This window comes from Ambystoma mexicanum, chromosome 12 (assembly GCF_040938575.1).
Source record: "Ambystoma mexicanum isolate Mex_15411 chromosome 12, UKY_AmexF1_1, whole genome shotgun sequence".
NCBI lineage: Eukaryota > Metazoa > Chordata > Amphibia > Caudata > Ambystomatidae > Ambystoma > Ambystoma mexicanum.
The window spans coordinates 656575256-656600583 of NC_090936.1; the positions used below are offsets into that span (position 1 = coordinate 656575256).

Here is a 25328-nt window from a genome sequence, read left to right on the forward strand (position 1 = left end):
GAAATACAATTACGGTGAGTAATGTTTTATAGAACCTGTTTGGTCATTCCCTTTATTTTGGACTGTTATACGTTGCTGTATGGGTTGCTACTCAATCAGATTTACACTGCTTTTGTGAGCATAGTCATCCCTCGGCCCACGTTACCATAAAAGGCAAAGGAGGTATATCTCTTAACTGTGCCTGTTTTACCTTTATGATTGGAATCACTTTTGTAGAAATGTGCATGGCAGAAATCAGTTCGCCTCATCAACACCACAAGTAACAGTTTACTGACTTACAGGAGATTATATTCCCTTTCTGGACCAGTGTAAGGTGCTGCTTTGCGAACCACAATATAACAATAACAACGTAACTATGTGAGCATATGATACGATTGTCCAACTTTTCCTCAGTAGCATGGAATATCTATGATATGATATGATATTTTATTTATATCGCGCTCATACACACGTGTTTCAGAGCCCGACCAAGCAAAGGGAGGGGAACAAGGGATAATAAAAACAAGCGATCTTACTAGGCCCAGTGACATTAAGAACGCGTAAATGCATGGAAAAGGGGTAAAGTGCAAGGAAGGGGGAGAAGTGGAAAGTGTGGCACAAAGGAGAGAAGAGAATAAATAATAAGTGCAATACATAAATAATAAATGCAGGCCAAGGCAAGTGCGTGATTTGTCAGATAGGGTATATCTGATAAGTGCAAAAGAAGAAAGGGGGACTGTATGGGTACAGATACAGATCCCAGTGCAAGGGGTGGCTCAGAGGCAGTGCATGAGAGTGAGCATGTACCTAGGCCCAAAGGACAAAGGGTGGCCAGAAACATGATACTGTGAGATAGACAGATCAGCATGGGAGAAGAGGGGCAAAGGCAGAAGCAAAGAGGAAGGTCTTGAGGTGCATCCGGAGCCAGAGATGGTTCTCCTCAAATTTCAAGGAGGCTGTTCCAAAGGGAGGCCCCCGCCGAAGACAGAGGTCTGCCTCAAGCTTGTTTCTTTGAAAAAAACGACTGACCCTGAGGGAGTTAGAAGTAGAGGAGTGAAGGGCTTGAGAGGGGAGGTATTTACGGAGGGATAGTTGAAGGTATTTTGGACGCAGGCCCCAGAAAGCCTTGTGGACAATGCAGAGGGTTTTAAATGTAATTCTTGCATCCACTGGGAGCCAATGAAGGGATTTCAGAGCTGGAGAGATGCGATTGCAGGGCTTAAAGCCAAGGACAAGTCTTGCATTCCTGTTCTGGATTAGTTGTAAAGGGCGGAGAGTGGAGAAGCACCTGGCAGCCGATCCGCCCTTGTTCAAACCCTCTACTCATAGCTTTCATCGACACTATAATGGCTAGTTCCAGCAACCCCAAAGAAAGCAAAATCCCAACTAAAAAGACCAAGTCAATGGTATAGTCATCAATTAGCCTGTCGCCCGAGAAAAGTATGAAGATTAACGAGAATCACAGTCCATCAAATTAATGCAACAGCTCCCAAAAACCCTTTCAAAGTAAGAAAGGCAAATATTTCTCAAGTGTAATCCTAAATCTGAGAAGTTGTTCCAAATCATTAAAGAACGCCACAACCCAAAACATACTAAATATGACATCAAATATCCCTTTAGTTTACAGAAAAACTCTGCTCCTTCTTCCCCGCAAAGTTATAATGATTAAAACCAGGATCAATACTCAACAGGCAACAAGTATTGCAACGACCAGAACACCCACCATAATAACTAACCTCCTCTCCTTCGACCTGGTCTCAGGAAGAGAGAGAGAACATTGACCTAGTTTTGAAGCTACGAAGCTAGGAGCATCCACTATAATATACCATCCTTGCAGAGCATCATTAATAAAAGAACAAATCTCTCAGCTAGCTCCCCACATCATAAAAATGTTCAATACTCTTTCTTCTCTAGCAGAGCACCAATAGTGCCTAAGCAAGGTACAATCTACACCCTAAGATAAAATACACATTCTGCCCAAAAGCATGCATAAAATTACTTTAAAGAATTTGCATACTCACAATAACGCCTTAGGTCTCCTGCATGGCAAACTGTCTTCCAGTATAATCGGATCACAAACCCAAGGGCTATCCCACTACTTCTAGTGCTGTCAGCTGCCTTGCGATGCATCTGACAATAAATCGAAATAAAACAAACACATCATACCATCGGTCTCAGGGTCTAGGTTTTGGACAAAATCGTTCCAAACCAATCTATCAACCCACCCAAAAATGGGAATTTCCATCTCGGTGCAGCCTCCTACAAGAATCTTTCGTATCCCCTTAGTACTTCATCGCTTCTGAATGCCCCATGGCAAACAAGATGGAAATATTCAACCGTGCCCCAAACTCAATCACTCCTACCTACCACAGACCCCAAAAGCCAAAAAGCTGGGAATCTATTTAATGAAAAAGTATCCTTCTCCAACCAAGTAAATGCACTAACTAAAAGGTGCCACCGTTAACTAAGCCTCCTAAAATATTTTTCATTTCTGGATAAGGACCAAAAAGTAAAGCTGTTTCAAACCTTTGTCCTCCGCAAGCTTCATTACTGTAACAACCTGTGCCTAGGCCTCCCAAAATGGCATACTAGCACCTACTCCAGATACAACACAGAGCGGCCAGACTTATAAAGCATATCCCCAACCTTGAAATAACTTTCCATCACACAAATCGAAAAGAGAATCCTGCTAAAAAAAACGGTCTGCCTCTCGCACAAACGTTTTTGGCACAGTTTATATTAACAACCTCATCTCTCCCTTCAAACCCACGAGTGATGTCATGCAATCAATGAAAAGTCATTGCGTACAGGACAGACCAAATCATCAAGGAAAGGCACAAGGCTAATGTCTGTTCAAGCACCATTCCAATGACCAATACTCTGGAATAATCTCCAGGGGAGATGCACAACTTCCTGAGATTCCAAAGGACTCTAAAACAAGCCTTACTCAAATTGACATTCCCTAATTAATGGAGATGGACTCTGTCAATGAAACAATGATTGCCTGGGACATAGGCACTCACAGCCATGAGGCACTGTAGGTATTTGTCTTAGAAGACAATATCCCAAAGCTTTGAATGGTATAAATTGCACCTCTTCCTTGCTCTCTGAATTTTGTAAATTTGTCTTCGTTGCCCTCTCCTTGCCCCTCTGCCTCTTCTAGCAAAGCCCCCTCGCCCACTGTTTCCCGTTTCACTCTGAGGCGGTTTGCTGCGTGTGGTGCTTGCATAAATCACAATAAGTAAACAAGCGTACGGGAGTCACGCTTCCAATGCAAAGAACGCTGTTTAATTAGCCACAGCTGTTATTAAAAGTAGAAGCTGCGGGGCAGGGTGCCTCAGGGAGCAATGTTTCTGGTATTGTGAACCTGCACCGTTGCTCTCGCTGTCATTGCCATTGATGTTACATCTTTCAACCAGTTCTTAAACAGAAACACTGCAAATAGAAAGTAATTTCTCTGACTGAACCCCAATTACTTTACAGCCAATGCAGTACATTAAAGCCTACAAAGACACATGTATTCGAGGGTGACTTACCACTAAGTGAGCAAGAGGAAAAATGAAAACAGAACTTCGCACTCGGGGACATTCAGGGATATTCAAGGAGGAGTAGACCACATAGCTGTCCACATATGAAAGGGGAAATGTGTGGGTCACTAAACATCGCCAAATTCATTGGAATGTTGAGAGTGCGTAAACAAATCGGGTTTCTTGGAAGGGAGTTCATAATTCCTGGCATAGGCCTTCGCTTAGATTTTTCTAAGAACTCTGCTTAATCAAAGCACTTAACAGCAGGAACTGCTGATGAGAGAAACACAGAGAGAGAGAAACAGAGAAAGGCATATGTTAAAGGACTGGCTCGGGGTAGTGGCACTAGCTCCTTACTTTGCTAATGGTATGACTTGTCTCAGGGTCTAACTACCACTCTTTCCTGTGTAAATAACTTCCAGGAAAACATTTCTCTTTAAAAATATTTTTTCTCCTGCCCCTTCGTATGCAGTACAATCGACTGTATCCTTCTCCTTAGAACATTGTCTGACCATTTGCCGGTTCTTTGGTCCCTAGACGCGGGCTGTGAAGGTATCCCTCGACCCTTGTGGAGATTCAAAGTCACAGCCTTATCTGACATAGTATTCAGAAGTGAAGTGCCTAGCCTCGTAAAGTCATATTTCCAGGAAAACTTGGGTTCTGTTTACATGATGTGTTCCACGTGGGAGGCATTCAAGGTGGTCTTGCGGGGGGGGATGTTTGTCCTTGGAATTGAGAATGTTCAAGACGATTCGTAGGCAACTAACTGAGGTAGAGCTGGAAATCAAGAGCCACGAGAAGGGGTTGAGGAAGGGGGGATGCTGATGCCAGGGCCGGCTTGAGGGATGCATTAGACCTCTTCAATAACCTGCCTGTACGTGAGTTCAAATACCTGGTACGTCAATATGGGGAGGAGGGCCGACCGGGTAGACTGTTAGCAGCAGTGATCCGACGTGAAAGGGGTGACACATATATTGTGAGCAAAGCGTCCCTGCCTGTGTTAAAGTGTGAGGCGATTGGGGCGCTGGCCAAGCCTATTGCGCATAATGATATCCTACTGGCAATACGAGCCTTGCCTTCCGCCAAAGCAGCTTTTCCAAAGAGGACAGCCACCCCCACATCACTCATGACTAAAACAGTGGGAATGTAGAGACTGAGGGTACGTGTGACCAGGTATGAAGGCTCTGTTGAAAGAGAGTGCCCGGTCGAGGGATTTTCTGGGGTATCCTCTGCGGTATTACCCGAATTGTTCCTTTACAATTGTTCGAATGACAAATTGTTCGAATAATAGGGGTCCTAATTGACCTTCTGCACAATTGACTGTATGGTCATTTTAATATATATTATGGGTTGGGTTGGTGTGAAATAAGGGGATTGGGAGGGGGGTTGGGGTGGGGGTTGGATTGGGTGGGGGGCTGCAGGGGGTTTCCCCCCGCATATATATCCTAATTGACCGTTTAAATTCGGTCAATTGTGCAGAAGGTCAATTGTTATTCGAACAACTGACATTCGAACAATTCGTATACAACCATCTCTGTCACTGGGCCACACTTAGCTGCAGACATGATGATCTACTTAGGGTGACCTACTGCCTCTGCCTTTGATGCTGAGCCAATCCTAAAAGCTTGTGTACCATATTCCTTGGCATCAAGTTTCACTTCCGTCAGACAGCTCCTCAGGATGTTGCTGAACTGATATTCCATTTGTGATGACCCATCCCTGTGAAACAGAAAACTCTTTTCTTGTCTTCTCAATCCTGCAGGTCGTTTTTAGTGGCTTGCATTGGACAACATAGCTTAACCTCTGGCATTCCCAGGCTTAGCTCTGCCCACCATGTAGTCTTGTCTGTGTTGGATCTTGAGGTTTTGAAGCCCATTATGTCCTGATCCATCAACAATCTCTCCTCTGCATAACCTTACCAACCTCCCCTATATTTCCCTTTACAGCTGGCTCTCTCACCCAGGTGGCACAATGGAAATGAATTAAAAATGCACACTGAAAAAGTAAGTTTTCAAATCCATACATACATTCCCACTCCAGTGATGCCCTGCAATATTTCGCCAAAGACCCCCTTTTTCCTGTCCTTCACTGATCTGCCACATCCTGTGAACATCCATATAACTAGAAAGGAGTACAGCAGCTTCTTCCTCCCCAGCCAATAAACAAAATGGCTGCCATGGTTTGCTCTTTCCCACGTTACAGGCACACACAACAAATGCCTGTGCTTATTCCTCTGCTAATCAATGCAACCCTCCTTTGCGGGATGGCCTGTACCTCTGCCTGTAACCACGTACCCATGCAGTATATTCCCTTCAGTTTATTGGGACAGTGACAGCATCAAATATCTCTTTCAGACCCGGGCACAAATGCTCCAGAGCTTTTGCAGGATTGGCTAAATCTATTTTTCTGCATCTATCAGCAGGTTTCATAAAGTTACCCACTTGAAATAAGATAAAACATCTGCAATTACATTATTCAGCAGACTTTCACTGTTACCAGGAGTAGGCACAACTCCGGGAATTTAATGGGCTTGCTCAGCTCACGAATGAGCTACTCTTCTGGAAATCGTATGGGGCACTACCTTTTCCCCATGATTCCCCCAAAATGAATGCTGCCTGATGCATCTGTGTACAGTTCCAGATCAGAGCTGCGCCTTTTGTGACCGCTTCACATAGATACCTCATTGAAATGCAGCAAAAATGTGTCTCACACCTTGAAGTCCTGCTTCACTGCCCATGGTAACTTGGTAAAGGGATTCTTGTGTCTCAGTCCCGCTTAGCTCTGGCCAGCCTTCTGGAGAAGGGGCAGCCCATTGGAATCATCCTAGTTGCAAAGTTCAGCAACCCGATAACTGACTACAGCTGCCCCAATGTCACTTTGTTACTTATCAGACATTTATTTTCTTACTGCTGCCTGAAAAGCCTTACCTTGCTCTCAAGCAGCCGTGAATCTTATTTCACTGTCCGACATTCAGTTGCTCCCTTTGGTCTCGCAAATAAAAATATCAAATGAGTGCACCACTCCACCTTTTCCTTAAACCATCATTCTAGGAAGGAAATTTACTTTTCAAGTACAGAGCATGAAATGGCACAGCTCATGGGCAAGCACCTATTATAGTACCAATTTCTCTTTAGCGAAAACCCCACTAATTTGTAGCTATCTAGATGCACCAATAGGAGCTTGAATGCCAATTTGATATCCATGGTCCCTTTATCCATGGTTCTGCCCATATAAATTGCCTGGTCCAGAAAGGTGTATGCCACTGAGCACTCTTCCTTCCTTAAATGGTCAACGATAGAGTTATCTTCTGTGTAGGATAAGTCGTGGATAAGCCTAAATCCCAGTCCTTCTTTTTTGGAACCAACCTCAGACGGAACACTTTAAAATTGGCAAACGGATGGGTTGCAAAGGGACTTGCAACTATCCCCAGCAGCCTTTCTTTCTCCAACTTCTGCCATATCACTGCTAGGCATTCCATTGCTAACTTGAGATTACTGGCCACATTTATTGCACCAGGCCCTTACAAGGGATGCTAAACATTTCAGCAAATCTCTGCAAAAGAAACTGCAACTCTCTGATCTTGGTATCGCCCATGGCCTCCCTAAATATTGACAGTTGTACTGGAGTGAGTAGGTGCTCCTCCACCAACTACTGACCTGCTCCTGCTCTTCAATCTTCCTCGCTGATATGATATGATATGATATGGCATTTGTAACGCGCCTATACACAGGTGTTTCAAGGCGCGACCAACCTCTCTGGGAAGTAGGTGGAAGACTCCTTCTTGGCCCCATCAAGTGATGGCGGCCTGGTCACCATCCCCATGGCTTTCTGTCCCTGTTTGGTGTATTGTAGCTCTGTCAGGGGGATGCGCCCACCCCCACCGCTGTTGCTTGTGTATGTGAACCTGCAGAGTGGATCCTCAATACACCCTGTATCAAACTATCATCACATCCCCTTCTCCCTAAAACCCTCATTATTATCCCCTGCCCTTCTCCCACTTCCAGAAGATACTCTGTCTGTGGTCTATCCAACACAGGATGTCACAAGTCATTGTGCATCTTATTGCACCCATGGAAGGTGTGCACTTCCCTGTGTTGGTAGAAGTGCTGACATTCCCAAGACCCCTTTACTTTAATGCATTTGTAATGCGCAATCCATGGACCCGTATGCATTAGGGCACGGACAAAAACATAACCATACAAGGCAAAACAATATTGCTGTCACCTCTCCATCAATAACCCTCCATCAGGTTAGGTGCTTCTCCCTACAAAATGGTTGTCAGGACCCCATGAGCCGATCTAAAGTTCATCTTTTGTGTGTGGCAAGTAATGTAGAGGCTTCTTCTCCTGGTCAACCCATGTTTCACACATTTGATAATTCACCTTCTCCTCCCCTTTTCTAGTTAGCAGTAAGCACATGTTAAAAAACGTCCTCCTCGTCACCGCCTTCTCCCTGTGTCCTCTAGACACGTAGCTGGTATTGCTTACACCATGTTCCACTGGATGAGCCCATGGAGACCTCCATATTGTTACATAAGATTTTGAAAAATCCCATACTACACCCAGCCCTTTCGGGGTTGTGACCGCTGCCTGGCAGTGCCCCATCATGAGTTGTCCATACAGACTGCAACTACCGACAACCGCACAGGAGCAGTAGGCATAGCCTAGAAGAGGGAATGGTGCACTGCCTGCAACTGGACAGTAGGAGCGAGTACCACTAGTACCACAGGGAGGGGAAGAACACGGCCTCTCTGAAACACTGGGACTGCAAGATCAGCACTGTGAGGGAAGGTGCAGTCACTGCTTTCAACACTGGGAGCGTAAACACTGCCCGCAACACTACTCAAAATGGCCCATGACTTTCTCCCTTGCTCACTCTCTCTAATAATTCCTTGATTACCCTGTTCAGTCTCCCCAGTAGCCCCTCCTGCCTTACTTCCAGCCTTATTCACTTTTTCTTCCCGCACATCCTTTAGCTTCCTTTTTGGCTGGAGGGTATGTCCCCAAACTCCTGGATACACTTAGATACTGCAGTTTGCGCCCTCTCAGTCCTGCCTCCCTCATCCCCACACCTACCTGTGCCTGTGGCCTCTTTTTTACTCCTTACCAGCCCCACTTCTCTGCCCCTTCTTTCTCACTTCCCCCACTATCCCTATGTTGCATGTCCTCTTCTCCTCCCTGTCACACCCTCTGCCCTACCTTTCCTTACTGTTGCCACCTTTACCCTCCTCGTGTCGCTCAAACTGTAGTGACAGCATTGCATTGCCTTCTTGCCTCTTGTCCCCCCCTACCACCTGCACTCTGTTCCCTTTCCCCATTTACTTGCTCCCTTCTCACTATCCAAGAAGGGGTCTTCCCTGCCAGAGGGAGACATATGCCTGCAGTCCCTCCCACTACTCCCCAGTGATCCGCCTCAGGAGCTTAGCTCTTCTGATTCCCTCTTTTCACCCTTTCATGCTCTCCTTCCCCTTACTCCCTATCCTTCTCCAGCTCGGGCACTTTCTTTGCTAGCTGTGCTGTCACCTCTCTGGCCTGCACTTACTCTAATTTCATTTGGCATATATCTTTCAAGAGCAGAGCAGTAAAGGGCTCTAAAGCAAGAGGTCTGTTGTTCTGTAATTATTTTTCAATGGAGCCATTTGCTGTAAAGGACACAGGTAATCTGTAAATACCTATTTACTGCACTATCCAAACACAAATTAATGTGTCAAATCCAATGCAGATAGTTCCTATTATCAATGTGGGAAACCCTGTGTGTAACTGGGGACATACATTATAAAAGTGGTAAAAAGTGTATGGCTACATACAAAATCAGGAAATTGTGGCTAAACAGTATACATGCTGTCAAGAACCCACCTAACTTAGCAAAGCAGTATAAATTGCGCTGTAGTTACCAGCGATTGCACTGATATATACATATATCCTATATTTTGGGGTTGAGGGGCCGAGCTCCAGGGGACAGGGATGATTCGTCTACTAATCGAAGTACCCCAGAGAGTGGCAAGTGAGGGAATACCTGGAACCGTTGTTTCCTCACAAACCCTCCATGGAATGGGCCACGGACCCTCCTTTAGTTCACTGCAAGGTACCTGCCATTCCAATTCTGTATCCTACTTATAATCACACATTTTGCCAGGAATCCTGCTCCTTAAGTACAATCCTTTCTACGTGGGGGAGTAACAATAAGGTCCTTTTGAGATCCTCTACTCAGTCCTCCTTCAACGCGAATCAAGGCTACTAGCCAGCTCAGTGAACGCCCTGCAGCTTTATTGCATGCCCAAGGAAACGCTTAGAACCACGGGACTACTTGTCCCAGAATGCCCTGTACCCAGTTCACGTCTCTCATGAAAGGGCTCAACGTTCCACTGTACCCTGAGAACCACACACCAGTTTTAAAGCATATCCTTCCAGTGTAGATCATGCACTTACCTGGGGGAAAACTGGTAAGCCTTTCTGGATCAGCAAACAGCTGCCTCAGCATGCCGCTGTACCCTGGGACCAATCCCATATGCTTCCAAGATGGCAGTCACAACATGTTCCGATAATATAGTCTCCTACTTACCAGATAACCCAAGTGAGCTCATTAAGCAAATAAACAAATTAGGAAGGGATCCTAAACCGGAAAGGTGGAACCACCAACCGGGAGCGAAACTAGCCCCCTTAAGCAGGTTAAAACAAAGCGAAGCAGTGACAAGGCAACAGGCCATGGAAAGGGCAGCGGTGTGACCAAAACACCCGATACAGAGGAGAACTTAACGCTGAAGAGTAGCAATATGGCAGTAGGGGTACAAAAGAGCTCAGGAGGGGGGACTGGAGAACCAGCCAAGTGTATCCAGTAGCGAGGGTACAGGAAAGCTCAGGAGGTGCAACTGGAGAAATAGCCACGTATATCCACTTGTAACTTCTGGCCCAGAGAGGAACCCAGATAACCAGTCAAGGCTGGGGAACTTTAGAGCCAGGAAAGGTACTCCCCAGGCAGCCCTGACCAAGAGGTACCAAGATAACCAGTCAAGTGTGGCTAACTAAAGAGCCAGGAGAGGCCCTCCACCAGTTACCCCAAAGAGAAATGTCAAGAACCAGTCCAATGAGCAACTCATTGTTGGGAACAAGCAAGTCTTGAGAGGCCATGCTCCAGTGACCCCCAATCTGTTTAGTGTATATTACTTCTCAGTCCAGTTGGGGAACTGGAGGGCAAGGTGAGATTCTCTGCCAGCTACCACAAAGATGAGACGATTAAGAGTGAGGTGGCCAGTATACATGTGCTTTGTGCTCTTCCACTGAACGTATTTAATAATCCCAAATGACTTATGGTTTATATAAATTCGTGTGTATAGTATTCATAGAACATTTATAGTATTCATAGAACATTTTTATTTATTTATAAAGCTTTAGAGAAAAATATCCTAAGCATATTTCTTTAAAAGTAATAAAAGCATTACTTTTCCCCCCCTTATGCGAACTTTGGGAAAATAACTTTTTTTTTTTCATTTCTACCCTATCAGAGTAAAACGGAAAAGGAGGAGAATGGAGCAGTGGAAATAGCTCGATATTCAAGGGGACAATATTTTGGAGAGCTTGCATTGGTGACAAACAAACCACGAGCGGCTTCAGCATATGCAGTAGGAAATGTCAAGTGTTTAGGTATTGTACCTATTTGTTGTTTTGACTGATGTGCATCGTAATGGCTTTTGTGAGCGCACCGTTTTAATTTTTATAGCATCAGCGCGCTTTGTTACTAAGACAATGCATTGTATAAAATGACTCAACTGACACTCTTGATGGTTTCCTTTTGTAGCTATCCTTTTTAATATTCAATGAAGTTCAAACCACGGATATGTTCCTAGACAAAGCAGACAGAGTGCTGTTGCTTCCATAATCTTTTGCAACCTTTTCCATGTATATTGATATTTTGCTAATTATAGCCACAAGGATGCGTTTCAGTGAAATCATTCAACTCCTGTGAAATCGTAATAGGTTTGTGTTCCTCCAAACAGTCAACTAAACCATTGATGCATATTATTTCATGCCATATTAGAAAGCGCTTTTTGTAAATTGCGGGTTAATCCATCCAGATGTCTATTTCAAAATTGTCAAAGAGTAGTTAAAAGACATTCTCGGTCCAACTCGCTGACTCACTTCCTGATTCATTGTCCACTGGCGCCTTTTCACCAATCACAGAGGCCCAGTGCTATTCATTGCGGAAAGGAGTCCATAGGAAATGTGAAGAACCTCAGATCATTTAGAAAATGATGGCATGTTTAGTTCGCAGACTTTCCCCACATTCCAGAAAGATCGCTGTGCAAAATATTCACCAACACAACATTACACTACTTTAACATATAAAAGCACATTCGGGGAGGTAGGGGGTGGTAAAAATGTGGTGGAATATGTCTAGAAAATAGAAAAATAAAGTGTATTATTTGTTCGCAGTCAGGGATGACATTTGGGGGTCGCCATGGGTCTCCCTTGTGACCCCTGAGGTCTCCCTTGCTACCCCTGTGGTCTGCCTTGCTACCCCCCAAAAAAAACTTTACAAAACTTTTTTTTACAAATTGAAGCTCCTGGGTTGTGCCCAATGCCATGTGGCTATTTGAGCTACTTGTCTTTCTGGAATTCCATACAACAATTACTAGACTCACTAAAGGTTTATTTTAGGCACACTTCAGGAGGTGAGTTACTGATTTGGTCTGTTCTTAAACACCTCAAATTCACAATGCAGACAAAATCCTCCAAAAAGCATTTAGAGTAGACTAAGCTTCCATTTCTCACTATGTATTTTGCTTTTCGCAAGTTGCAGTTATAGCATGTTTTTTTCTGCCGATACATATGGTGATCTATTCTTGTATGAAATGTATATCACGTTACAGTAATATTATAACCATATTTTTATAGTGTAGTTGGAAACAATGCTATGTGATGCCACTTCCTGTTTTGTTAAGGGGTAAACAGTTGTGTTCCATCGCTTCTTGTGATGTCACTTTGGGGTGGGGACAAATGACATGTGATGTCATCAGAGGTCAAGGGTCATGTGATGTCACTTCCGCTACCCCTGGCATTTTGATGAAATGACGTCCCTGTTCGCAGTGCTTTTCCCAAATGTTCGTGGACAACTTTTGTGTTTGCGAACTTGTCAAAAGTTTGTGTACATTCATGCATACATAGTTGAGTATCAAGTTCGATAGGAAACCCGAAAGTTGAATTGCCAATAACTTTTGACTTGCCTAACGGATTTGGCTGATATTTTGCAAATAAAAAGGTTGTCACGCCCCCCATAAAAACTGAACATTTTGGGAAAGATTCATAAAAAAATGAATACGTTATTAAAAGCAAAAGAATGTTGTTTTCAGCCTACTCCCATTCATTTCCCCATAGAGAAAAAGTCACAATTTCTGTGCAGCGCATAGCAAAAACTGCTGTACAGAATTGGAGCAGGTACGAAAACAACTTGGGCACGAAGCTTTGACTAATTTTCCGGGACAGATATGGGGTTATTGCGTTCAGTCTTTTTTCAATAATTTTTGACAGGGAAAGCGGTGCTCCGTTTTCCCCAAACTATAGCTATATCTCCCACGGTGATTTGCAGCAGAGAGGCTTTTCAGAAATGAAAAAGCTGCCTTTTTTGGTTTTATGCGGGAGATAACCGGGGTTATTACAGGAATAAATGGGATAAGCCAAAAAAAACACAAAGTGTAAAAAATGCCATTTGGCGGAGGAAAAAGAATGAAATGGCATCACGCTAGATGTGGGGAGGGGCAAAGAGGACACCATGTGAAATTTGGGAGTTGGGGGAGAGGGGAGGGGCGTTGGGGAGCAAGTTCAGAGCTTGAAATATTTTTCACATAACCAGGGTTATCCGGCCAGATAACCGCGGTTAAAATAGAAAAGGCGATTGGGAATGAAAGTGTGCTATTTGCAGGCGTCTACGGATAAACAGGGTTATTTGTAGTTCATTGCTTATATAACAGCGGTGATGGGAAAAACGTTTTTTTAAAAGAGAGTTAAAAAAATGAGATTCATATTTTTTTTTTAAAGTGGTATTTTACAGCTACAGTGAGGTGGGGGTAAACTATTGGGGCAACATGTCAAGGGGTGCAATCTGGAATGTGGATGTGGCCGAAGGCCATGGCTAGTGTCCCTAAATGAAACCTAGTGATGTGGCCACGACCGAAGGGGACCGTAAGAAAGCTATTTGGGCAGCATCTAAAGGGGCCATCACCGGAGGCCGGGAGCAACAGTCATGGGTGAAGGCCATACAAACAAAAGGCCATGGCTAGTGAGTACTAAAGAAAGGGCGTGTTTTAAAATATACAGTCGGCCGTGCTCACTGGCCAGGGCCAAAGGCGCTGGCTAGTAGGCCGAAAGACATGTACTTGGGCCGTGGCCACCTAGTAAGTCCAAAAGAAACATATTTAGGGAACATGTACAGTGGATACAGACAAAGGCCATGGCCGAAAATCATGGCTACTGGCCTGGTAGTGTTTTAAAATATACAGTGGGCACGGCTGAAGGCCTTGTTCAATGGCCAGGGCCAAAGGCCCTGGTTAGTGGGCCTGAAAAACATGCATATTGGGTCAAAAAGAAACATATTGATGGAACATGTACAGTGGAAATGGCCGAAGACCATGGTGAGTGGCCCGTAAAAAACGATGGTATAACAAAATCTTTGAAATTCACTGAAAAACGTTTAGTTAAGGTGCTGTTAATTTGCGCAGATTTAACACATCAAAACACTTGAAATTCAACAGATGTGGGAAGTCATAACCAGATCGACTCAGCACATTCCCTTTGCAAAGCCTATGAGCACATGCATAGTATAAGAGAAGGGATTCACAATGACATACAAAATGGCATTATGGGGGACATCAACGGGAGCCCGCTGAGTTAAACTGGTCATTAATTCCCACACCTGCTGAATTTCAGGGGTTTTGTTGCATTAAATCTGTGCAACTTAACTGCACCTTAGCTAAGGTTTTTTCAGTGACTATATATATGTGAAAAGATTATCAGATTTAACGCAACAGAACCCTTGAAATTCAGCACTCACATTTGAAGCAATTCCACCTTTACTTTGAGCACCCTGTTGCACAGCGTATGAGCACAATGATGGCATCACAGAATTACATGGGTTTTGTTATACTGTAGTTTCTTTGGGGCCCTCTAGCCATGGCCTTTGGTCATGGCCAGTGGCCAGAGCCTTTGGCCTTGGCTACTGTACATGTTGCAACAATACATTTCTTTGGGGCCCACTAGCCATGGCCTTTGGCCGTGGCCACTGTAAATGTTGTGCTATAAACAGAAAAAGGGGGTTGTTGCTGTGCCAGAGAAGAGGGACTGGGTTAAATGAGTTAGGATAACGACTCAAATTCAACCTCTTGTTAGTCCAGAAAATTAATTTATATTCTGGAATACAGATATTCATCTGTTAAATTAGAACCAAACGCATTCAAGCCTATTGGCAAAAAAAATCAAACTGACTCGTGAGTTGGAGTGTTGAATTATTCAATATAGTGATCAAAGTAAATCGACAATAATATTACAAAACAGGAAAAATCAACATCAAATATACAGGGACATATAAAAACACATGAACTAGTTTAGGTATAAATGCAAAAAGAATTTGAGCGTTAATTCAAAGACAGTACAACCTGCAATTTCCGTTGTACCAAAAAACATCATAAAACATACATCTGAGGTTCCCACTAATGAAAAAACAAGAAATGAAAAACAAAAGGAAAGGGGGGCGGGAGGTGGGGGTAGGGAAGATATCAGAAAATTGCAAACAATTACAGCATTCAAGAATAGGTCATCATATACATCAATAAAAACTATGATAGATATGGGAGAATCTCACAAAGGATAAATAGAACACTTGAACTGAGTCGTCAAGTGTGGCTCAACATGGTAGTTCTAAATTAACCACCATCCCTCTCGGGCTCAAAACTGTTTGCCAAGATTTGATCTGCCAACGCAGTGGGGGGGAAAAAACTAGAGGCCCCTCACAGTTCTTGCGTTTCGGCGGAAAAAGAAAACTAGAAAACAATGAGTAGTTGGTTCTGCCTTCCTCAGGGCAGCAGTCATAAGTTCTGCAAGGGAAATCAAGGAGTCTCATGACGAGATAAAAAAAGATGGTTAAAAAAACCAACATATATATTTGTTAAAATGAGTGTTTGATTCCGCCTGTCAATAGGTGAATATTAATGGCGTAGAGAGGAAAAGAAAATACATCTCTCCACGGAAACGTGGTTCAGTGTTGGACTCTGTAGTATTCATGTCAGAGTCAAAAAAGGACTTTTTCCCATAGTTTTCACCCATGAACCAAAGCTAAGGAGGAAAAAGTGTCATCACCGTGATTGGATGTGTACCGTACACTAGACATAATATGTGTTAGTGAAAACAAAATGGGTTGCCAGTAAAAATATATAAATACCTTACTGGGGGTCCGATGTTCTAGACATATCTTGGTGCAGAGGGTTGGCTGCTCAGAAAAACACACTGTCTAGCGGAAAAAGCCATGTCGGTGTCCGTGAGAATAGACATCTTGAATGTTGAGCCCAAAGAAGGGGGTGGGGCATAGGACAAGGAAAAAGGGGGGGGGGGGGAAGAAACAGGTACAATGATTAACTTCAGACAGCCGAAAAAAGTTAACCGGTGTCTGTGTAGGAAAATATGGGTTTGTGCAATGGTTACCTTAGAAGTAGATGCCATGCATGTTCCTCGGTGCGTAGGTCGGGCTTCAAAAATGGAGATGCTCGCGGGGCAGCGTGAAATGTTGGATGCTTGGTACCATATTTTACCAAAGGAAGGGGGTTAATGTGGGCTTGCTGCTGACCAGATCTGGGCATGGTGGAAACAGAGAGGAGCGAGGCAGGATTAAGGAACCAGGGAAGGAATGAAAGTAAATAAATGGATGAAAAGAACTATGCGAATAAAGTGCAAGAGTCACATAGGATGGCTAAAAATGGTGTTGCGAAATAGATGCGCATCAGAAAAAGGCATAGAAATACAGTAACAAACGTCCATACCCCTGGGCTGCAAAAATGGGTGAGCATTATCTGATGGCCGTGGACATGTAGTGAAAAGGCAAGTGTTCAATCCAGATACGCAGAGCTGTGTGCTGCGAGCTGGGCGCAGTCCTGAAAAATTCTGGCTCGTACAAGCTGAGAGCGACGTGGCAGAGTGCTGTGGCGTCCGTCCGAGAAAGGGTAGTTGTGGCTCTACGGCCTACATGTGGGTTGGTTTCATCCGCCAGGTCACAGATTGGTTGTGACGTATGCGGAAGGAGGAACAATTTCCTCCTGGCTGATGTTATGATTGGTTGTTCCGTGTAGAGAACGCGGAACAGAGAGCTCCCAATCCCCCGTCACTGAGAGCGTGGCAAAAGGGGCTCGTCCCAAATTTCTGTCCTTATTGGTGAGTGCCCACGTGACAGCCAATCACTGGGATGTAGGCGGGGAAATCCCGTTTGTGCAAGCAGTGAAGTACGCACACAGATGCAGAAGGGTAAACATCTGTGTAGAGATGCTCACCTCAAGCAAAGTGAATGCAGTAATGTAGAAGTGAGGTAAATCATGGCCCGTGTTGAAAGAGAGGGCTGAGCTAGCATGTAAGACACATCCAAGTGTTGAAGGGGTAAATGTGTGACAGTCTGCAGCTAGTGCTATGTATATATTAGAGATTATCTGGTAGCACATTGGCGATGTGCGTGTTTTCCAGAGACAGGCACATTTTTGTTGTTCCTTTCTTCTCCTTTGATTAAGACTTTTTATGGGCAACCCATCAGTGTTTTTCCTTGTTTTTGTTTCTAACCAAATTGAAATTCGATATGATTTCAAGCTGTAAATGTTGTACCAATACGTTTCTTTGGGGCCCACAAGCCATAGCCTTTGGCCAGGGCCAGTGGCACAAAAACCCATTGCCTCCTGCCTAGTAGATGTGATCACTGTAGGTTTAAAATGTCCTTTTTTTCACTCTCTCCAGATTGCAGCGGGATTCGTCCAATATTCCCCAGATAATGGCAATGAACTACCCATTCCCCCGGTATTCCTCCGATAATTGGAAAACATTTGAAAATCCCAAACTCTTCACTGTCCTCTCAGGCACTTGTCAGATTCAGAATTTCATTGTATCTATTAATATACTACATTTGAGACAATCTGGCTTCCGCCCGCTCATAGCACAGAGACAGTTCTTGTTGATCTTCAAACAACATGTTAAGCCTTATGGACTAAGGTAAGTCTGGTATTCTGGTCCTTTTGGACCTCTTGGTCGCTTTTGACTTGCTGGCCCATAAGCGACTCTTAAACACCTTAAGGAATACCTGCCATTGTTCTGAAATGACATGCAAGTGGGTCCACTCCTTTTTGACAGGGACACAATCAAGAGTCTGCTGGTGGGACACCTCCTCAGAACCCACTCTGTCCACCTGTGGGGTGCCGCAAGAGGTCTGTATGTCCCCGATTTTGTTCGACTTGTACATCATGTCTCTATGCAGTCTCCTGGAGGAATCAGGTGTATTCTGGACAAACTATGCAGATGACACCCAACTGGTCCTGGAGGTCACAGTGGACTTTGTTACTGACAGTTGGATCCTTCATAACATCTACAACCTAGTGGATTCCTGGATGGTGGATAACTGGATGTGCCTCAATAAGGGCAAAACAGCGCTACTCATCTTTGGCTCCCCACAATCAAGAGCCAAACTCAATGGCCCTCATTAGGATCCTGGCATTAAGGGTTTAACGGCACCGTAAAAGGTGTCGGCACCATTAAACCCTTAACGCCTTACTACGAGGTCCCTTTGCGGGACCCGACCTTAACGGCTGGTCTAGACCAGCCGTTAAAGTAGGGGCCCGCAAAGGGACTCTCGAGGTAAGTACGGTACCGCAATTTGCGGTACCGTACATACCGCCTCCCCCTTTTCCACTATGCCCTATAGGGCAAAAATGGGAATGGGAAAGGGCCATGGTGGCATGGGGAATTACCGCCCCGCCAACCTTGGAATGGGGTGGTAATTCTCCATTCCGCCACGGCGGACTCCGGCATCGACCATGGTGCTAATAGCACCTTGGTTTTCCGCCGGAGTCCTAATGAGGGCCAATGACTGCTATCGGTCCTTCTCCATCCAGGACTGCAACATCCAATTAAAAGTAAAAATCAAAACACTTGGCGTGCAAACCGACTGTGCTTTGAGTGCAGAATCTCATGTGAGCCTGGTCACTAAAAACGGTGCATACCACCTAAAATTGTTCAGGAACATCTGCCCGTATCTCACCGAGAATAACTCTGCCACAATCACCCAGGCAACCATTCTATCTAGAATAGATTACTCCAGTGCGTTATTGATGGGTGCTGAAAGAAGCATCCAGAGACTGCAAATTATCCAGAATGATACTGTCCAGATTGTTAAAAAGGTCCAGAGAAGAAACCACATCTCAACCTACCGGCAGGGACTGCACTGGCTTCCTGTCGCGGCTAGGTGTAAATTCAAAGTGGCCACCTTATTAGACAAATCCCTCTATGGGAAATACACAAGCTATTTGAAATCAATTACCTCTTGGTAGGAGCCATTACTATCTCTCAGATCGATGAACACCAAGCTCGTCATCTGTCCCACTTTTAAAAGATCAAAAGGACTTGGTAGGTCCTTTGCAAACAGTTCAGCCAAAATCTGGAACAGCCTCCCTGTAACACTGCGCGCAATGCGAACATCAGAACCTTTAAAAAAAACCTGAAGACATTTCTCTTTGAATAATCCTAGACCCCTTGCTCCTTTTCTTTTCCTTCTTGCCTCCCATGTCCTGTGAACTTGTTGGTTGTCTTGTGTGTATATGTGCGTCCTGATGCCCTCAGGCTGCGGTGCATTATAAGTAAACAAAAAAAAATGTTGTTTCTGTTTCTCATATGGGTGCAGGTACCAGACTCGCAATATTCTGATTGGCTTTTGTTTCTGTTTCTCATGTGGGTGCGGGTCACAGAATCGCCCTTTGTTCCCAGGGTCCTAGATCCTCTTGTTCCAGCTTCCACCATCACTCCTTTGCTCCCCGGACCTCCAGCACCTCTCGGCCAACCTGCGTACCTGCCTGCTTCTTCCTGGCAGGTACCAGCATTTCCAGAGCAGCTGCTGTGTCTCTTGTGGCTTCGGTAGCAATCAGGGCTCTGTCACGGTCTTCAGTGCCTCTGCCGACATCTGCTTCTCCCCGGTGGTGCGTCCTCTCTCATGGGCGCTTTGCTGGTGCTCTGGATGCCGGGAGGTTCTTCTTGGCAGTAGCTCAAGCAGTCCTTGCTTCCTGGAACGCATTTGGATTCTCCTACTCCGCTTGCGGCTTCCCTCCTGCTAGCTCTCATCTGCTTGCCTGCTGCATGGCTCACCGGCTTCCTCCTTGGAGGACAGGTCTCTACTTACATCTCAGCTGTGTTGCGTTTACATTCCTGCATTGGAAAATGGAATTGCTTTGGGCCAATCACATTAGTTGAGAAGCTAGAGCGCTCACTCTGCTTCTCCAAAGTGATCCTTGGACTCCTAGTCATCTTCGTCTCAGTACATAAAATAGTCAGATGTAGCACACTTTACAATCTGTAATGTTTCCGTTTTGGGAAGTGGATTAAGGTTCCCATAACTTGAACTAGAGGTATGTGCAGCATACTTAACTTTCTCTGATGTTTGAATTTTGCCAGGTATATTCGGTTTCCCGATATTTGAAACTGAGCAATATGCAGCAAGCTTTATATTTTCGGATGTTTTAACAATGTCAAGTATATTAGGTTGGCTAACTTGACAATAACCAACATTGGTCTTATCAAAAGGAGGGGAATGAGGATTTAACATTGGGGAAGGATTTAGGTTTACTGACGCAGCGGAATACTGCGTTCTCTGAGCATAGTCGTCCCCAATCCCAAAAAGGGGTTGCTCCCCATGTGATCCTCCCTCGGTACACCACCCCCAGGGGGACTATTGTACTGTGGACGCACTCCCCCAGCCCCATGGCAAAGGTCTCCCCTAGTGGAGTAGGGATGACTTCCTCGGATTTGTCACAGTATTGAGATCGAGAACTATTTATTTAAGTTTGTTTAGTGAATATAAAGTTCGCAACTGAGGTGCGCTCATGGCAGAGCCGTGGTTACGCTGTTTCAATACACACTATGTGAGAATATTTGATTTTGTTTAGTGTGTATAGAGATAAAGTTGCACTAATTCGCATGACGTCTCAATCCGTAATGTCCGGGAACAATTAAGAGGGGAAATGAGTAAAGGTTTCGATTAGCAAATCACTCTATACCTTTGTGCGGTTCTCGAAGTAGGTTTTTGTACAGCACGATATCAAGCACTAATACAAAATATGGGAAGAGTAAGAGGGAAAATGAGTAAAAGTTACGATTCTCGAATAACTCTATACCTTTGCGTGGTTCTCAAAGTAGGACTTTGTACAGAGCAATATCAAGAACTAATAAAATATTGGGACGAATAAGAGGGAAAACAAGTAAAGGTTTTGGTTCTTGAATCTGTCTATACCTTTGTGCGGTTCTCAAAGTTGTTCTTTGTACAGAACTTGTAAAAGTTGATTTTAGGATTTAAAGTTTGATTTGGTTGAAGGGAGGATGTAAGGGATATAAAGAAGGCTGGTGAGTGGTATTAGTTTTGGGAGAGGTGCAGTGTGCACAAAAGTAAATGCATACTCCTACGTCCTGTCCCCTTTCCTCCATACTGCCTGGGCATCCATGCATAGGGACGGGACCAGAACCTTTTTTCCCTTAAAAATGTAAGGCACGTGGAGGTGGGGCAATGGGCGTGATTACGATTGGCTAGCACCGCGCTGTGGCGCCTCACCCCAGTCCACTTTTCCACACCAACGGATTTGGACCTTTCTTGCTTGCGCTCCTGGAATTGTATTTTTAGATTTCCATAGTGCTTATGCTTTCCCCAAAGATTTTTCTATTTGTATTCACTTCACCAGCCTCCTGTGCCTCCCGTCTGTCAGCGCATGCTGGGTGCAGAGGGATTCAGCAAGTGCGCATCGTGTGACGGCTCCTTTCCATCCTCGGAACTCCCCGCGCGCTCTGTCTTAAGCGCCTAGGATCCGACCACCGGTGGGATGGCTGCATGACGTGCAATGCCTTAACTCTGCGGTCGCTCAAGAATCGATTGGCCAGATAGAAAGAGATCTTTTCGAGGTCACTTCCGGACCACCTGAAGGACTTTGTTTGACAGAAATCTAAACCTGAAACGGTAAATACCTTGTTCATCAAAGCACCCCGTAAGGGAGCCGCCTTTCCAAGGATGTCACCGAGCTGGAGGGGTTTCGCAAATCCTGTTACTTGACCTCGTTCCGAGGCTCCTATAGCTACCAGCCCGACCATAGCCGGGGCCAAGAGGCTTCACAGCTCTAACACTGGGGTAAATCCTGAGGGGCAGTACTGCTCTACTACCGGACCCAGGTCGGAGGGGGCACCTACATGCACTAAGTCTATCGGGCCCAGGCCCAAGGGCGCTAAGCCTTCTGGGTCCATACCCTAGGTCTCCACTAACACCAAGGTCTCCCTCAAGGGCTGCCAGAGACCTATTCATAAGGCTCTGCACTGGACCAAAGTTTCCCAACCCTTCTATTGGAGATTACAGAAAACAAAATGGCATGCAAGCCCCCTGCCCCGGGGGGGGGGGGGGGCAAGATGGTGCCCAACCAAGATGGTTCAGCCAGAGCACAGTTGGAAGAGACACATTCCTCATGTGGATCCTCACCATCTGAAATGACCCAACCAGCTGGCAGTCCAAGTCAAGCATTCACCCCCCTGGTCGGATGGTCCCCTTCCCAGGCACCATGGCGCACAACCTACCCCACAGCTTCCACGTCTCTACATTACTAAGAGGTAGGGTACATGCAGCCAAGGCAAGGATCAGACGGGCCTCTGACTGCCTCTTATTTGCCAACGGCGGCCGGCCATGACTCTTCATAGGCAACCTGCAAGGAAAGATTTTTTGACGGTTTTATGGGGTTAATGAAATCCCAACAGAAGACAGGAATTTAAAGAAAATCTCATAAAAGAGGTGATACCACAGATGCCAATACAACCTCAACCATTGGCACCTCCAGCGTCTACTCCACCAGTTGTTAACACTCTCCCAGTTCATCAGATAACCTAGTGATCCTACTACACTAGGGGATGATTTACAGTCTACAGGGGTCGACAAATAGGTGGAAACAGATGGGAAAGATGACATGGGAGTGTCAGCATCTGCCAAGTCATTCTATGACAGGATGAAGGAATCCAGAGTACTCAGCAAGAACAACCAGAAACACGAGTTCTAGCAGAAATCCTAACATTAAGGGCTTCCAGTAAATCTGGTAGTCCTTTCTAAAAGGATGTGGCTACACTGGCAAGGGCTGGCTCAAATCTCATTCTGCACATCCCATCAACAAGAGGCTGGATGCTAAATACAGACAGGCAGAAAGAAAAATAATCTTGCTATCTGCCCACCCTCAGCCTCATTCGTCTGTGATAGCAGCGGCCTCAATGTACGCTAAACGGGCGTCAGCTGCTATATCATCCGGGTCCTCTGCAGCAGCACTCCTCTCAAAAGAGGGCAAAGTCTTAGAATCCTTTGGCAAAAAGGTTTACCTTAACGCCGGTTTAGGTTTAAGATAAGCAAATGCAGACGCAATACTGTCTGCTGCCAACCATAAATTATGACGGGAGATGTCCGAATTTGTACCCAATCTCCTTAACCACAGACAAGCGGCCTTTAAAGCGGGCCTATCAGAAACAAAGGTGTTAGACCAGGACCTCATGTAATCTTCAATGGCACACAGACACCACAAGCAGAGGTGTATATACTGCAACAGACATGCATCTCACTGCATGGATGCACACTACTAAATTTAATACAGGCGTACAAGACTGTATATTGGGCTTAGCGTTTGAAGGAGCAGTTTTGTTCCACTCATCTACAGATGTGGAACTTACTAAAAAGAATGCACATTTTCAGACAGCCAAATCAGTAGCTGTAGAGCGGATCAGACCAAAGACCCCAGTCATTCAGGGGTTTTAGAAACTTTCAGGAAATGAGGGCTAGGCAACCAGACAGCTCTTCCAGCCTCCACAGGCGCAAACAACAGGGTACAACTCCAAATGGTTTTTCCCATCCCCATCCTCAGCTCCAGCCTCCTTAGCAAACAAAAAATAAGGGCAGCGTCCGGGTCCACAGTTCTAGTTCGGGGGCAGACTGTCCCTCGCAGTCAACACTGGCATCAAATTTTCACAGATCCTTGGATCCTATCCGTAGTTTCCATGGGTTTTTACCTCCCGTCACCTCCACTTCCTCCCTCTTCACCTCCTCTCCTTCAGATAAGCTCACCAGTACTACTGGTGAAGATTGCTGGTCTCATACAGAACAAGCAGTGCAGCAAGTACCCTTCTCACGAAAGTGCTCAGGCTTTTACTCCAGGGTCTTTGCCATTTAGAAGAAGAACCAGGCTGGCCCGAGAGTACTGTTGGACCTATTGTGCCTCATCCTTTATCTCCCATTAGAAAAGTTCAAGATGGTGATACCTGTGGAGATTACCGAAGATCTCTGTGAGTGAGACTGGATGTGCTCCCTGGACCTAAAGGATGCATGCTTACAAGTCCCTATATGGAAACCACACAGAACGATTTTACCATTCACGATGTTGGGATTCCACTTTCAATACAAAGTCCTTCTGTTTGGCTTAAACTCAGCTCCTCCTGTATTCATAAAGATCATGAAGCAGCTCTCCTGGCCAATGGTCATGACATCTATCCCTTTCTAGATGACTGGCTTGTCCGGCCCATCTCTCCAGGGGCAGCACAGGAGACGATGCAGTGTCTCACGAACATGCTCTTCGATTTGGTGTTTTCAATCAATCTAAACAGGTCAGATCTCATCCCATCCCAAACTTTAATATTCCTGGGAATCAAATGGGATGCTGGGAGGCAAATCATTTTTCTGACTCAGGAGATAATGGTGGATATTCAGAGAACAGTTTGTCACTTCCTCAGCAGATAGACAACTTCAGCCTGGTGGCACTAACATTTTCTGGGGCTCATGGCAGCATGTATTCTTGCAGTGCCTGATTGCAGACTCAAAATGAGATTTCAGTGGCATCTAGCAAAGTCATGGAATCAGGAATGTGTATCCCAATCAGACAGGGTATCCATACCTCAAGAGTTGACCCACGATCTTCAGTGGGGGAACACGGAAGAAAATTTGATGAAGGGGACTCCTTTTTTTCAGCCAGAACCTCGGTTATGCTCACGACAGACTCATCGTTAGAGGGCTGGGGAGCCACCCTCGATAGCTTCTCGGTCCACGGACTATAGTCTGCACAGGACAGAGGGCAACACATCAACTTCTTAAAGCTCAACGCATCAGCCAGGATGGTCCTCATCAGGACAAACAGTTCCACGTCCATGATCTATGTAAACAAGCATGGGGTAGGGACATGGTCTCCTCCCCTATGTGGACTAGCTATACAGATTTGGGAGTGGCTCTTGTCCGCAACATTCAATTATCAGCCGTACACCTTCAGGGCAAGAACAATTAGGATGCGGACAGGTTGAGAAGGCTGGGAGTGGGGAATTATGAATGGGAAATATGTCCCAAAACCATTTTCCCACTGTTCGAATCTTGGGGTCACCCAAGGGTGGACCTTTTTGCCACGAAATAGAACTCAAAATGTTACCACTTCGCATCAAGGATGGGCTCAGACCGTAAATCTCTAGGGAGGCGTTCCACATCTCTGGTGCTATGCGTTCCCTACAACCCCGCTAATTCGGCAAGTTCAAGAAATCAACAGGATGCATCATGATCCTG

General features: G+C 45.2%; 1 protein-coding gene across 3 annotated transcripts in view; it reads left to right on the forward strand.

The window, feature by feature from the left end:
• PRKAR2B (protein kinase cAMP-dependent type II regulatory subunit beta) overlaps positions 1–25328 on the forward strand; it is a 1073797-nt gene that overhangs the window by 925870 nt on the left and 122599 nt on the right. For all 3 annotated transcript variants that reach the window (XM_069629133.1, XM_069629132.1, XM_069629134.1), the window contains exon 10: positions 11008–11146. In XM_069629133.1, the coding sequence (XP_069485234.1) occupies positions 11008–11146 (139 nt within the window). The remainder of the gene's footprint in view (positions 1–11007; positions 11147–25328) is intronic.